Here is a 17,767-nt window from a genome sequence, read left to right as displayed (position 1 = left end):
TATGGGACCTATCGTAGTCGAGGCAAGACTTCACTGAGGAACTAATATATGTGCTATTCAAAAATACATATTTCAGAATCTTGTGGTACTCACGCAACATTTTTTATAAAGGGAGTTTGACTACGGGCATATAATTTGAAGTGCTCACCAACTACCTCCCAAAAATTGCTGCGTGAGTACCGCAGGATTCTGAAACATGAATATTTGAATAGCGCATATACTAGTTCCTAAGTGAAGTCTTGACCAGACTACGGTAGGTTCCATAGTGTTGGGGCTATGGACGTTTAAAGTTCTTTATTTTGTTTTCGTCAACCTATAACTCCGAAAGAAAGCATTTGTCCACCCAGGTTGGTCTTTACTTTTTGTCTTATCTTGGTGTCAAGAATTACCTCCCAAACGTTGTCGGTGTTGTTTTGAAACACCCTATATATATATATTCTTATTCGTTGTTGCCGTCATTTTTGTACTTTAAATATTAGAATTATGTTTGATTTTTATGGTAAAAGTTACTGATTTGTTTGTACACATTACAATTGTTTAAATCTAGGAGATAGTTAAGGTTAAAGTGTCTATATCCCCAGGTATAAATGTAGTATAACTCTTTTCGTCTATGTTGTATATTTGCAAGGGTGTGATTAGGAATAGCAATCTCCTTTATTACATAATGTGAAGTAGCCTATTATAATAAAATTTATACAGTAAAGCATTCGTCGTCACTACATTTAATCAGAGTTGAAATTTCAAATTTTGTGGAAAGAAGGTTGACAAGGTTAAAACATTTAAAAATCAAACACTTGTTTTTTAAAAGATACATTTATGGAGTTGATTAAGTTAAAATTCTACTATTATGTTTATTATAAGTAAGTAATAAAAGTTGTGTATTTCTATAACATTCACTAAAAATATGTAATTTTTCTTACAAATTTTAATAATAACAATTTCATTTACAAAATATTTTTAATGTACTTTTATAAGATTTTTTTTTAAAACCAAGGCTTATTTAAGCAAAGCAAATTTAGTAACAGTATGATCAGTGGCGGATCTAGCCCGGGGCCGGGAGGAGGCTTGCCCCCAAGTTTTCTGAGTGACAAAAAAGAATTAAGCTATTATTTATATGGTTTGAAAGTTTATAATAAAATCATGGTATACGTATTATAGTCTGAGAACTGGTAGCCCCCTCCAGTTTATACCTTCTGGATCCGCCACTGAGTATGATTCTGTTAGAATCGATTATACATTACTTATATACATTCAATTTATAACTACAGTATTATCTTATAATTAATGTTTACTTTTGGTATAATTAACACAATAAGTATTCGTCACAAAGTTTGTATTATGGAATTTTACAGGCACTAATAAATATATTTTATTTGGAAGAACAGTTTACTTCTTATTAATTACATAATGTTAGTAAGAAATGTTTGGATCTTGTGGTTAATAGACTGGTTAGCGCACGTACTTACAGTGCCTCTGGTCCCGGGTTTAATTCCCTGTGGAAGCTCAAAGAAACATATTATTATTATTATTATTAGTAGTAGTAGTAGTAGTAGTAGTAGTAGTAGTAGTTGTTGTTGTTGCTGTTGTTGGTGGTAGTGATGTTGGTGTTGGTGTTGTTGTTGTGATGGTGGTAGTAGAAGTAAAAGAAGAAGAAGAAGAAAATAGTAATAGTATTTTCACTCATCATTTGTAAATGATTTCGTACCCTGTAAAGAACTGCCACTGAATGGAACAAACTAATTGTCAGTGCAAAAGAACTGAAGATGGAAATGAATTCGGTCTGGAACAACATAGATACTCGTAGATAATCAAAATACATTATGTGGAACCGAGACTGTATTAGTGGAAACTATACAATAATGTGAGAATACATTTTAATATCTAAGCATAGTAATAGAAACTAGTTAGCGAAAAAATAAAAAATAGTGGAAAATATATATATATGTCAATATCGAAGAAATTAATGATATATTATGAAATAATCCTGCCCATAGTATTCTTTTAACGTAATAATTGGTCGCTTACGCACCGAGAAGCGCGAAAACTAAAAATACCAAAGAACTAAGTTTGGGATAAAATATTTAGCGCGAAACGAGACAAATCGAAGAACAACTCTAGAAAAATACACAATGCTTAACTATATTGTGGTGGCTCGTTGGTAGAGCACTTACATCCGGTTCAGAGGTTTTGGTTCGATTCCAGGCCAAGTGAGTTCGTGGTGGACGATATCATCTGCATGGGTTTTCTCAGGGTACTCCCGTTTCCTCTCACTTTCTAATTCCACCAATTTTTTCATAACCATTCAATTGCAATTTCAACCTTTGAGACATTAAACTAAAGGTTTAATTTTCGCTTAACTATATTTTGTCGTAGGTCACCGAATATCATATGGATAATAAAATCGAGGTAAGATGAACAGGATACGTTGCATCCATAGAAGATTGAATGGCGTGTTTAGAGTTCTATTCGAAAATTAATTGGAAAGGAGACCTTGAGAAACACTAAGAATACGGGTGCATTATAGGCCTATAAGCAATGAACTTCGTGAATTCTGTAATGTTTATCCAGATTTCATTAGCTTATCACAGAATATTATGTAATGGAGACGTTTTGTTTCAATGGTAAGGAACCTTCGAGCTTCTTAAGCCATACAGAAATTTCGCAGTCAAACTGCTTCTGCGAACTATTTTTGCACACGGGCAATTTTAATTGTGATTTATATGACACGTAACAGGAAATTAATATCATCCAGACTGTTTTTTTATAACAACAATAACTGAGACTAACGTTTTACTCCAGAAATTGTTTTGTTAGTAAAATAAATTATGTGCATATGGTAATAACATGCCTAGTTTTCTGTAATCTCTACCTCTGATTGCAGTACTGTCTACCTAAGTATCAATCAAATAAGATGTTCTGAAAATGTTATATTTGAAAGATTTGGGGATTTAGTTGTTCCGTAAATCTTTAAAATGATTTATACTTCATTTATCTTTCAAGCAGATGAAACGGAACTTTAATTTTTCACACTCCATGTCCTCTCCTTATACACCAAAACTTCAAGTGTTAATAGCTGTTTACCACAATGTTATTTTTTTCTTAGTTCTGGATCAGTATAGGATTGTGTTGCACAAACTGGCACAAATAACTAAATGTTCGAAGAAAAAAATGACTGATGGTTTTCCCTGTACCCTTCATTTGTTTTCAAAACAACACGACAACATTTGGAAGGTGATTCCTGACACCAAGATAAGACGAAAAGTATAGACCATCCTGGGCATAGAAATGATTCCTTTCGGCGCTATAACCAGCCGAAAACTTGTCGGAAAAATGCAAAAACGGCCATAACTCGAGAACAAAATGTCGGATCGAAGTCGGGTGAAAGGAAATAATTAAAATCCATTATTTAAAATCGTAGTTACCATTAACACAATTAAATGTGGCATAGCAGCGGCGCAAGTGTGACCCCGAACGAAACTGGAGAATTCCTGGGGTATTTTATTAAACGTTGAAGGAGGGAAATAAACAAGAATGAAATACAATATTTCTAATCCTTTGGCTTATGGAACCCGGAGGTTCAATACCGCTCACAAAAGCTCTCCATTTACTTCCGTCCGTAGACAACTGAATCCAGTTTGTACTTTGTGTTCCTATTTCTGTTGGGTCCATCTTAATCCTCCCATCTTCACCTAGGTCTTCCTAATGGTCATTTTCTGATTAGCTTTCCAGTAAAATTTTGATCTCATTTCTATTTTCTTCCATTTTGGCTACATTATCTGCTCACCTGAGGCCTCCTAGACCTGATTACCCTTGATTTGGTAAATGGTATAAGTTATGCAGTTTCTCGTTATGAAGTTTTTGACATTATTCATTCCCATCACTCTTGGGTCCGAATATTCGCATTAGGATTTAATATTTCAACGATTATAAGAACATGATTAGAATTCAAAAGAAGCAGAGATACACATGTTTGACTGATCTACTTTGTCTCAATACAGAATAAACTCTCCGAGAACCCTTCCCGCTGGTCTAGTGGCCGCGCATGAACTTTTGGTGTATGTGGTCCCGCATTTGATTCTTGCTGAGAGCGCATAAAAAGTAATTTTACAATCATTCACTTTCATTAATCATCCGTCTCTTTTAGCCTAAAGGGCATAACTGTAAGACGTAAAACTAAACAAAGAACTCTCGGAGGTAAACTGAAATGAAATGATGCCTTTAAAGTCTTACGTTTATGTCATTTAGGCTAATGGTGATGAATGATAAATGAAAACTAATTATTGCAATATAGTTCATGAAATGAAAGTGTAAGAGGAAACAAGTAAATCCTGACAAAACTCACGGACACAATGTTATTCGCTACAAATTTTCATGGTTTGAGATCAAACAAGGAACTCCTCGCACCAGAAATGAGTGCTTTATCACTGAACTAACGTACTCCTCTTTGAGAGAAAAACTAGAACTATAGATGTATCGGTCAAGTAAAAACTATATGTGATAAATCAATGTTCAAAGACATACAGAGTAGAGTCCATTTTTCGTCCGTAAACGATAAGTACGTTTTTAGGTCATTTATTCTCAACTGGTATGAGGTTGCGACCAGATTGTAGATAGGTCGACATTAAAGTGCCTTTTAATAAATTTCACTATTTTTATTGTTTGTAAGGAAGAAGGGGTCTATAGGGCTAAGGAAAAAGGGAGGTCTTAGTGTTCAAGAGCTAAGAACTCCTTTTCTTGATTAATTAAAAAAAAACTAATTTGAATCAATAGCGTATAAGGACATCAAGTAGATTCGATTTATTTATTTCGACTTGTTTTACATGTCGAGGTTAAGGCTATATGAAGCCTTATCTACCATCTAAACATGACACAAAATTCAAAATTCGTATTTACGAGTCGTACCACGCATAACGAAGTAATCCAGACAGTTTTCTAATAGTGGGGGGACGGGGGAATAGAAACCAACGATGCCGAAGTAAGAAGTTAACAGCCAAATGCAAGAACGTGACATGAGACTGCCTCGAGAAATAGTATAAGCAACTTCAATTCACATTTACAAGTTCCAGTCTATGTGATATTTTCTGGGCAGAAGTTTTAAGATTAATTCTACAAGACCAACGTAGCCACCAATAGTGAACTTACTTGTATTCTCCACTTCATTGAGGCACAATAACTATTTCTTATCCCCAAAATATTCAGTTGTATTTTAAATTCGGATACAGGAACTCACTGGAGGGTTCTTAACAGTGACGTCCCCAGCTTTAATTTCTTGGAGGAGAAAAAGCGGAGAGGGAGGAAAATTTATAGGGGCAGAAAATCTTTCTATCCTGAAAAGCGTGATTTTGTATCATATTACATGATTTACACTACAACTCAACATTTCTCGAAGGAGCTGGGCGCGGGCACCTGCCTCCTGTTCTCGCCTTTGCCACGGTGCCACTGTTCTCAACTTTTCCATCATTCAGGATACCGCAAACGTAAGACATATTAAGTAGAAGGGTACCGAGAAGGAAACGTTGCTATGAAACTTCAATTAGGGAAACTTCAAGATAAGAGGAAAAAGACATTAAGGTATTAACGAAGGTAAAAACGTCGTATAATAGAAAGTTCAATAGTGCATTAGTTTAAAAATGTAAGCACACCAAAGATAAATTCTACATTAAAAAAGAGAGATCAAAGAAATTAATTAGGTATATTGTTCTTAAAATACAATACATTCTTAATAATTGCACTTAAAAAAGCTGCAAACTCCTATTTATCATAGCCCTACATATTTCAATAATTTTTGTAAATGATAAATCATACACATAAAGCATGTATCCATCGGATGCAAATATTCTTCTCCAAGAATTTATTCTGTACTGAGACAAAGTAGATCAGCCAAACATGTCTCTCTCTGCTTTTTTCGAATTCTAACAGTGATCTAACTTAAACGATGTACTACCGTTTTTGAAATATCATATTTGATAGGGCTTTATTTTCCTTATTCAGTGTTGGATAAAACACAACAAGAATTCTTCAGTCTCTTCCGGGATCACCATCACCACATTCAATTGTGTATTAGTGAAATCCATGATTTAAAATAATGGGCATTCTGTTTTACCTGATTTTGATCTGACATTTTATTCTCAAATTATAGTTATCCTTCCAATTCTTCGACAAATTTTCGGCTGGTCATAGCTCCAAAAGGAAGCTTTTCTATGCCCAAGTTGGTCTGTTGGTGTCAAGAATCACCTCCCAAATGTTGTCGTTGTTGTTTTGAAACACAATATATATATATATTCGAGATTAGACTTGGAGTGATAATTTAACCGAAATCCAGATTTTTTAAGCTCCTGATTTTTCCGAATTCCGGAATTTTTCCGAATTCCGGAATTTTTCCGAAATCCGGAATTTTTCCGAAATCCGGAATTTTCCGATTTTACTTTCCGGATTCCGGAAAGTAAAAATTCCGGAATTGGCCATCCCTAGTTCAAACCTTATTATAATGGTAATGTTACTGTTATTTAGTTTGTGTTAGGAGGTAGTTGCCAGATCTCACTTTTTTCTGGCGCGTTTTACGTTATATAATTTTATTTTCTGCGTAAAACGATTTCTTTAATTATTTTACTAAATAAAAGAAATTACAATCCTGGACATATATATATATATATATATATATATATATACGATTCTGTTAGTGCTTTTTCTTTCTTAGTTGAAAGAACTGATTTCTCATACACTGCTAAGAACGCAACCCAATGACGTAACTTAGTATTTAGAAAGAAAGTGCAATAGGTTGTGTTTTTATCCCTTACCTATCCATCACCCTAATATTATGATTAAGAATAATGTATTTTTAATATCTTAGCCTTTGTCTGTCAACATTGTCTCGATTATATCGTAGTTTCAATCGATCGTGATGAGGTGATATACTGATGTCAGGAATAGAAGCTATTATGAAGGGTAGAATTCCATGTGCTTCCGAATTCCGATGTTCTCCAACATATAAAAAAAGGATATGGAACTGCTAAGAGATACAGTCTTCATTAAAATACAGTTAAAAAGCAACACATATTTGTGTAATATACTTGATTGGTTGGATTTAAGTGTTAAGTCTCTTTTATGGGTTGACGTCGAGTCGGAGCCACAAGTTCTCCCACCGGAAGTTGCTATATACTTTTCTTTTCTTAGAAAAGGAACTCATCTCACATCCTGTGCTTTTGTATCCTTGTTACTAATCTTCAATATATCAGCCCGCGCTGGGGCTATGATAGCAAATACTCCTACTGCAAACTGTTTATTAGTTCTATAATAATGAAACATTTCAAACGTCTACAAACCACTAAATAATAGATTTAACACGTAACAATGTGAATCTGTCCGTTCATCTTTAAGGTTTAAAATAAAATCTTTCAGTTTAACGTCCCACAATTATGGCGTTTAGGCTAAGAGAGATGGATGATTAAGGCAAGTGAATGATGCTGGAAGAATTGACAGAATGAGAATGTGGGAGGAAACGGGAGAAAACCGAGAAAACCCACTGACACGATGTTGCCCATCACAAACTTACTGGCCAGAGATCCCATGCACCAGAGGTAAGTGCTCTACCACTGAGCCACAATGTATCCATCTTTAAGGTTTAAAACGTATTCTTGGGAAGATTTGTCTTGTTTAGCTATTTCCACTTGTCACCGTTTGTTTCACTGTGTGCACTTTTCCCTTTGAATCATTCACTTCCATCTGTTCACCTATGTACAAAATTTATTTTAGTTATGAAAATAATATTCATGACTTTCCTTTTCAGGTGCTTGTTGATGCAGAACAGCGTTGCCACAAGATGTTGATGTCTGATTTTTTACAAAATAAATAAAACCTTATTTACACTACAAATTAAGAACGAAATTTAAAATTTTGTTCTTGATAAGTATTTTTGTCTAGTTCTTGACTACAAAATTCCATCAGTGATCCAAATTTCCTCCGTCTGCATTAAGTTTAGGATTTCCTGTCCTAATAAAAACCGATTCAAAAACATTCGTTTCTACTATATTGTTAGAGAACGAGTATAGGGCATCACGGAAGTGAATCATTCTAAAGGAATATTGCATACAGTGAAATAAGCAGTGGGAAGTGGAATAAACACAACAAATCTTTCCAAGAATGCATTTTAAACCTTAAAAACGAACGGATATAGTTCAAACTGTTATGTGTTAAATATTTTTTGTGAACACTTGGCATGTTTCGTTATTACAGGACTACAAAACTACCTAATGTCTAAGTCAGGGATTTTCAAACTTTTTGCAATTGAGGCTCCCCTCAACCACCAAAGTCTGAACGCGCCTCCCCTGTCAAAAATGGAATGTGTCAATAACATAAATGCATGTGTTCCTAAAAGAAAGACTATCACTATGATAAACTACGTATGTTTCATTTATCAATCACTAATGAAATTTCTCATTAGCACAGGTGATCTACATTGTACACACTGACTACACCTTTTAATGTTACCAGCTGGTGTTAATAATTATAAACTGTGGTAAGTCAGATATTTATGTTAAAATTAAAAAAAACACGAACAGAGAGGGAATTTACATAACAAAAACCGACACATTTAAATGCTTAGCAAAATCAACGGGATGTATGAGCTTGTTTTGAGTCACACAATTTATTAAATCTTGGCACGTATTTTGAAATGGCAAGACGCATCTCTTTCTGGAGATTTAGTTTTGACCTATATTTGGATTTGATCACCGTCATTGCTGAAAATCCGGTTTCACAGAGATAGAAAGTTACAAAAGGAAGGAGCACTCGCAAGGCCTTCTTACTTAGTTCCGGATACTCATTCTTCACTGAGCTTTAAAATTCAGGCAACTATGTAGAGAGGAACTTGGTCTTCAATGTGCTGTCTGAAGAGAGATCAATAAGCTGTTCCTCATCTTGGGTGGTGAAATTTGGTGGATTCACCACCCAGTTGTGCTCTGTGTCCTCTGGAAAGTACTTCTGTGTTTTATACACTGTAGCTTTTGTGCCATATGTGCACATTTTGTAGTTATACTCAGCCCTCCTAAGGTCAATCTGCATCTATTAATGTAACTCCTTCCTAAGGCAGTAAGACTGCATTTCCTGCCAAGTGAAGTTCATATTTCATGAATATAGGTATCCCTTGTACGGCAATCTTGTATAGAAAGAAGTATTTTCGTACGCGTTTTGGGATTAAAAATGTCTCAGGAATATGTACTTGGTCGGGGGGTTTCGCCCCCAATCCTCCCTCTATATATATAACATCGCTCCCAATTCCCCTTCTATATATATAACACTATTAGGGTTTTGTTCATAGCGTTGGTTGGAAACAGAAAAATGATTCAGTATTTTCGATATTTCTGAACAGTGCATAGTCTGCAACACTTAACAGTTTTGGAAGGTACTGTTTTTGGGCAGTGATATAACACAGATGAATATGTATCTAATGGAGAACAAAGAAAGCATTAAAATAAGAAATATTTGTAATTGACAGTACAGAGTGAACGATAGAAATTAAAAGAGTAATTTTAGATAAAGTATATTAAAATAACCGTGTAGGTGTAGTTTTGGTGCACCACTAGAAATAATTGTTAAAAAATTGCAATTCTTTCATTAATTTCCTTCTTATTGTCACCTAAAAGATTTGCGCTGGGCGACATGAAAATACCTCACTTGGCATAGATAAAATTCAAGGGGGCCATCGGAGATAATTGTTGAATAATTACAATTCTTTTCCGATTTGTGTATAAATACGGTTTTCGGATGTACGGCATAAGAACTAGTGCAAAAACACAAACCAACCTGTGCTACATGACCACTAAAAAGCACGTATGCTATCTAACCGAGTCAGTGTAGGGTGAAGCTGTTGGGCCCGAACGGTAGCGCGGGGGTGCGTCCGGAGGGAGCAGGCGCATCAGCGATGGGGGTATACGCGTAAGCGAAGATAGTGGAAAAAGAAGTGGATTTCGGCAAATATGCGAGTTTCAATAGCATTTGTCATGGCTTTACACTAGTAACGTTCCACTTGTAAATATAAAATACAACTTTTGTACGCTGTCCAGAAATACATCGCCGGCGGAAAATAAGATCTAATAGAGTATTCTATGCATTCACGTATTGGCAAGTCTTTACTTTGACTCAAACAGTGACTCTAATCGGTTCTTATAGGTTAAGTCACATCCTGGAACTGTTACTGTCTGAGTCACTTGTTGGAACTGTTCGTTCCTTCGGTATTTTTCCACCATAAAGCACTTGCAATGATTTTACACGAGTAACCCTACACTTGTAAACATGAAATACAGCTGTATTACATTGTGTAAAATTCTGTCGCCTGCAGAAATAGGTTCCTTAGGAATATATCTTTCCATACAAAGTATTCAATTTTACCTGTAAATCTTCCAAAATGTGGTGTACCAAAATAACTGTGGCTGAAAATAGTTTAAGCACTTTCCGATTGCAAAAGAAAGCGATTAGAATAATTTTTGGGTTACCCACAAAATCGTCATGTAAAAAGGTTTTCATAGAAGCAAAAATTTTAACACTCCCCAGTTTATACATCTATAAATCTATTCTTTTTACTGTGAAAAACAAGCATCTTTTTATCTTTAATAAAAATGTTCATAGCCATAATACAAGACAAGGTAGTGACATATTTGTGATGCATCAAAAATATGCTAATATAAGCAAAACCGTGTACATGAATTGTGTCAGATTGTATAATAAACTTCCTTTGTACTTGAAAAATATGACCAATGTTTCCATTCTTGGTAAGACTTTATATAATCTACTCAGTGAAAAGTGCTATTACACAATTAAGGAATATTTAAATGACTCATTAACTGAAGAGTTGGAAACAGATACTTACCCGTGAGTACATGCCTGGTGTGGTAGAAACAGTTACCTAATTATGTGGCTTTGTATTTTTAGAAAGATTGCATGATGTATACTTCTGGTACTTGACAATATTGTATGTTTTTTTTTTCTTTCTTTCTGACAACTGTAATGCTTACATGAGAATTTCTCATGCTTTGTAAGCTAATGAAACAGGCAAATAAATGAAATGAAATGAAATAACAACCAGTAAACAATAATACAACGTTAAAAACAAGTCTTGTGGGGTCTAATCACGGGCCGCCATCTGTGGAAGTTTACCCAAATTGTTTATTTTACTGTTGCCCCATAGATTCAAATTTAATAAGATAATTACCGTATAACCTATTCATGCGCCCCATATTCTAACGTTAGTGCAGAACAGGAAATACAGAAGCGATATTATAAAAAGTGCAAAGTTAAATTTTTATAATTGGTCATTTTAATAAACCTACTACACACTAGCATTTAATTACCTTGTCTGTAACTAACGGGAAATAACTAAGACGAGGTACCATCAAATAAAACGGATCAGGTGCCGCCAAAGTGTCAACTTCTTCTGAATCCAACTGAAAGCACACAGGAAGACGTCCTTCCCAAACTTCACGCAGTACCTCTCTATCATCGGCCATTTTCAGAGTGCTATATTCATACTACTCCATCGAGTTAGTAGTGCATCTATCACCATGTCAGGATTAACAATATTATGTATATTATATTTTACACATCACTGCTGAATGCAGTGACAACAAACACCATATGCAATCGTGTACACACACAGAGAACACCTGATTTCATGCTTTTCTTAATTCGCAGATATTCGCTCCGCTCTCGCTCTCTCCATCGTATTGATGCAGCAATCTCTATTCCGTTGAGCAATTTCACAATGCGTTTACACGAGAATTTGTCTATTATTCACATCCATGGGCCTTATTCCGTGCTGGTCTTCGCACGATTTACCGTTTGCAACACAACACAAAAAAATGTAACAAGAATAATATACCCGCTATGACGAGTATCACAAACAAAAACGTAAATTTTGCGTGGCATTAACACAATCAGTACAAATGAGGCCTAGTAGCAGGCCTCGTTTGAGTTCTTCTAACTATCGTCTAATATCGTCTAATATCTCTCATACTGATTTTTCCTAAAATTATGGAAACTTTTTTTAAAATTATATATATATATATATATATATATATATATATATATATATATATATATATATATATATATATATATATATATATGACACAAAATAGCTATAACTGGAAGTCAGTTTGGATTCAGGCCTAGGAAATCCACAACCGATGCAGTAGAAACACTAACCACACACACACACACAAACAAAGTTTTGAAAATAAGCATTATGCTTTAGCGACATTCTGCGTTTTAAGTAAAGCATATTATTGTATAGATTATAAAATCTTATGTGATAAATTAGCGTATTACGGATTCCATAACAGCAGTTTAAATTTGGTAAAATCCTATTTTAAAAAACGAAACAGATAGTTAGTGTTAACAATATACATTCAAATATTTAATAAGTAAAATAAGGGGTACTGCAGGGCTCTGTTCTATGTCCAGTAGAATTTTTATAATGATAAGTGATGTACCTTTAAATACTAATGATACATCAATTCTATACACGGATGATACTATCCTACTCAATATAAATACAAGCTATGAAGAAGTATACATAGAAGCTCAAGGTGCATTTGCTGAGGTAGTGACAAGGTTTAAAAGAAATGGCGTTGTGCTAAATCGGGACTAAACAAAAAGAGTAACGTTTATTTTCAATCACTGCAATGATAAGAAAACTATGAAGAAACTGAGGTTAAATTTCTTGGTATTTGTATAGACAGCTAACTAACCTAAAAACATGTAAAATATGTATTAGGGATGGCCAATTTCAGAATTTTTACTTTCCTTAATCCGGAAAGTAAAATCGGAAAAATTCCGATTTTGGAAAAAATCCGTATTTTGGAAAAAATTCGGGTTTCGGAAAAATCCCGGAATTCGGGGGAAAATACAGAATACGGAATAAATCTGGATTTCTCCACAATTCCAGATTTCGGAAAAATATTTTCCTTTTTGTAATCCTGAGAATTTTATTCAAATTTCTTTTTGGTAATCCTATGAATGTATGATGCAAGTTAAGCTAAAACTTACATCCTAAAGTATACACTACTAAATTTTTCCATAGTTAATGAGATGTAGCCCAAAAGTACGATGTACTCCTAATATTTAATTTTTGTTTTACTGTGATATTGTCCAGAGGTAATACATATATCACACTGAGATAAACAACTTGACAGAATGAAGATATCATACGTAGTTTTCCAGAAAATCGTGAGAAACAAATTTTTGTGAATCTAAAATATGCGTCGCTTGTTGCCAGTGTGATGCAATTGATAACTTTTATGCTGGAATAGTTTATTATTATTATTATTATTATTATTATTATTATTATTATTATTATTATTATTATTATTATTATTATTATTATTATTATTATTAGTTTATGTACTATAAAATAAAAATATTAACCGTTAAGTAGTAGATTTTATCTATTGTTTTTGATATCTTCTAACAGTAATGCACATATTACTTGTAAATACGCAATGACTATCAAGGACAATGGCATATTAATGCAAGGAATACTCTGCAGACTAGCAATAAATAACAGATAAACAATAGTTGCAAAAGAAAAGTAGTAACTAACTTGGGCACGTTAGGCAGCACATCCACATTGCGCATTATGTTCATTTGGCTAATTTTAATAAGGTGAGCCTGATGTATAAAGTTGTTAGTCATATTAGTACTCCAAGACAATGGCGGCGTAAGACAAACTGAGGCCTGGGTCCAGTGAAGTATATCGGGCCCTTCCCGAACAATCATGATTGATACACTGCTAGTTTTGACATTCATTTACATAATCATTCTTCCTGTTTACTTCTCCCCCTTTCCCGTTGGTGTGTGTGTGTTTAAACAATTTTAATCTGGTATATATATATATATATATATATATATATATATATATATATATATATATATATATATATATATATATATATATATATATATATATATATATATATGGGGCTGACATTCATATATATGCTTCATAGAACCGCTTTCAGGTTGGTGTCTAAAAATGAAACCGGATCAGGGCTATCATTGCGTACTTTTTCCTTATTTTATTCATTTTTAAACAAAGGACACGATGGAAAACGAATTAAGATTAGCGAAACTAGGACTGATAGCAGAAATAACATAATCTTAAGAACAAACAAAACATAACAACAAAGAATCCAGAATTTATCCTACACCTATACTATCATACCCTAAACGCGACCTGTAATTAGATGGGATAATGGAAATAATGCTCACGTACAAAATGTAACATTGAGCTGATATTGAAAAAACTGCAAATAGTAATAATACACCGATGTGATTTCTAAATATAATCTCTATGTTCTCTAGAATTTTCTTAATCGGTTCTCGCCTTTGGTGTTTCTTTTGCGCAATATCTCATCTGTGTGTATGGTTAACTCATGGTTTCTCACCTGTCTGAGTTTAAACTATATGTGTTTTATTTGATTAGATTTTTCCCCTACACTTAGTCATATTGACTTTAACATTCATTCTTTCTCCGGTGATCATACACGATACTTACACTTTCTTTCTTTCTTATCTTTTTTCTTTTCTTTTTTTTACCGAACTATCAATAAATAATGGCTAGAATAGATTTTTCTTCTGCATGTCTTCTTCACTTTTTTTTTTTTTTTTTTACGAGGTTTCTCTCCAGTGATAATATAAGATCTATTTAGTTCCACTGCTTTTGCCGAAATATCAATGAATAGTTAAGCAATAGAATGTTTCTCCCCTACTTGTCTTTTTTACTATCGTTTCCAGATTTTACTTTTGTTTTTATTATTATTATATTATTATCTTTTTGTGTTTAATAATTTAGTCATGTTCATATTCTGTCACGTATGACTGTTTGAATTAAAACTTACTAACACACTTAGTATTAGAATATAACAAAAAATCCTGAATATATTGAATAATTGGGGATATATCGTAGATTAAATATGTGAGCACAGAATTCTACAACGGGTTTTACCATCCTACTTTTCATTACCAGCCATCACCAGTAAATTGACAAATCTTGACGGGTTTTTATTATTCTTTGGTACTTTTGAATTTCGTTTGTCTTAAGTTGAAATATGAAACTACTTTGGTTACTGCTACTGGCCTTGCTTTGGTAGGTGCGAAAGTCTCAACTATTATATCAAAATCCAAATTAGATGATATTTCATTTTCGACAGAAAGAATGGTCAGATTCGTGAGTCCTTGATTCATTGTGGAGCGCAAGTATGATTTTACCAGTTTCCTTCTGCTGAAAGACCTTTCACATGATGCGAGAGATACGGGTTATGTTATCAAAATCTGAAGAGGGATTGCCAAACTTTTGTAAGCTTCAAGTTCCATTGAAGATACATATTTCAGTATGCGTTATGGGGAAAAGTCAGGTCTTCTTTAGCTTTCTGAGCACACCTTAGTGAATGGATTATATCCTTACAATTCTGAACTAATTGTACGCCACCAAGGTCATTCGGGAATATCAAAGCTAAATCAGAGCAACATGCTTTTAGCCTTTCCTCGCTCATCACCTGACTGCAACATAAAGTTGGTGATAGAACATAGGAATTCAAACCTGTCGTTCAGATCATGCGTTTGAGTAAAACGGTCATACATTTGTTGTCTCATCTAACTAGAATTTCATTGATAGAGTGCTTCACTTCGGCCTGTGTAGTCAGAGGTTCATCCTTTGCTTCTTCTCGGCTGTTGCTTGTAACCTCACAGACTTTACTAGACCCCTGACTGGTCTACTGGTCAGAGAGCTCGCCTTTCGAACATGCGGTTGTGGGTTCAAATCTATGGGGTCCGATGGAACGCAGTGGTTCGGAGCTCACTTTAATAAAACTGCAGGACCTGTACTTACACGCTCCCAAGCTTGTTTAGAATGATAATCACAATTGAAAGAATAAACAAATAAAGAAACAGGTTTCGCTATACTTACGTACCAGCGCTGTCTATAAGATCGAAATCAAGACATTAACATGAACTCCTCACGAAATACTGTTTAGGCTCTTTTTACTAGTCAGGTTATTACAACGCACTGATATTCAGTTTTTTTTTTTAAATTGGACTAACTATATTGTAAGTGTACAATCACAAGAATGGGCATGCGACATGATTGTGATCAGCTATCCATATGATGGAATTGCGCAATAGTTTACCCAGCTTATCGAGAAGCTGTGGAACACACCACACAAATTACGCCCCGTAAAAAACAGTCCTATTTAATTTCATGTAAATAGAAGAAGGAATCAATATAACATGTAATTTACGTAAATTATTTTTTTTTCTTTTGAATATTTGAACACTTGTTTTCTTATTGAACATTTTCTTTACTCTAAATTTGTGAGCTGAAGTGTAAATTCATACGCCAAAAAGCAAGAGCAAAAAAGTGGAAACCAGCTAAGCAAAAGTATTTTGCTCTCTGAAAATTCGACTTGTAAAACTGCAGCAACTGCAGCTTTTAATGAGCACCAGAATCCTAGTACCCTAATTAAGCATTATGTACGTTGATCCCTTCTTTGTGCTCTTCTCTTGAACTGATAAATAAATAAATAAATAAACAGTGATGTTTTAGGAAGCAGGCTAGCTGTCGGAGCCCCATTACTTGCATCATAAAATTTTAAAATGTAAACAACACAATATACCTCCATTTTCCTTTTACTATGTTTTAATCTACAATCAGCTTTTTTACTTTAAATTTCTCTAAGATTATTGAACAGAGTGAAACTTTTATTTTATTGTTTTGTCACTGTAAATAGTGTCGGCAAAGCACTGAAAGCGACCTAGAATAGGTAAGAAAATCGTTGCCCAACAAATTGGGGATGTTAACTCCACCACCAGCTTTATGAGAAGCTGGAAACATAAATGATTAAATCGTATAATTCTTTCATTAAAATACATGAACATTAAATTCGGGATGTAGCTTTAACATAGCTATTATTGTAATTATAAATGAAATACACAAAATGTATATTTGAAAAGATGCAGCAGAATTTGGGTTGGTAAAATAAGAATCTTTGGTCTGTAAAATGTAATGGTTTGTTATGCAAAGTTCCTTCAATATGTCAGCTGATTACAATACCATTATGCATCGAGGTAGCTCCATGAGCTGTCGTCCAACGAAGTTGCTCCGTCAAAATCTTATGTACACTTCCCCGACAAATTTGGTGTTCGTGGTTTTATTCAAAGGCTGTTTTACAAAAGCCCATAAAAGATGCGTATTGCGTAAAAGTAGGAAGTAAGGGGATAAAGGTCAGGATAAGGAATATGATGTAGACATGTGGAGGGTGCAGGGTGAAGGACTTCTGCTATTGCACCTAGTTTAATGAACCAAACAAGTTTTTACAAAATGCTTCAAAAAAGCTTGAGGTGACATCAGTTCAATTCTTCTTGGGAAAAAATAATAAAATTTTCTAAGTTGCATCCACTAGAATCGAACGACGAACTTCCGAGACCATATCTCTCAGCATGTAACGTTATTCATATTTTAATCCACATACATTTTCCCTTTAAATTTCTTTGTCCCCTCTCAAGATAATTTATTTTTAATCTATATTCAGTTTTTTCTTTAAATTTCTTTGCGGGTCCCCAGGAGAATGAGACCCTAAGCTATAGTTTGTTTAACTAATACGGAAATCCGGTACTAGTTAGTTTTATCAGACAAATATTTCTGTGGTTTCATCCGTTATTTGGTGTAATATTGATTGCCAATTAACTGAGTTTGGTTTTAGGGAAGATGTGGTTTATA

At 34.1% G+C, this 17,767-nt stretch overlaps 1 protein-coding gene across 1 annotated transcript in view; it reads right to left on the bottom strand.

The window, feature by feature from the left end:
* The window catches only part of Atg5 (autophagy protein 5), a gene marked incomplete in the record, with an annotated part of 79,305 nt that extends 67,426 nt beyond the window's left edge, over positions 1–11,879 (bottom strand). The window contains 1 exon segment of the mRNA XM_081765513.1: positions 11,346–11,879. Coding sequence (XP_081621639.1) covers positions 11,346–11,501 — 156 coding nt within the window.
* Between the last annotated feature and the right edge of the window lie 5,888 nt (positions 11,880–17,767).

The sequence above is a fragment of the Thermobia domestica genome, chromosome 7, assembly GCF_964235325.1.
Source record: "Thermobia domestica chromosome 7, izTheDome1.hap1.1, whole genome shotgun sequence".
In the NCBI taxonomy this organism is placed as follows: Eukaryota; Metazoa; Arthropoda; class Insecta; order Zygentoma; family Lepismatidae; genus Thermobia; species Thermobia domestica.
This window is presented reverse-complemented; position numbering and strand designations above follow the sequence as displayed.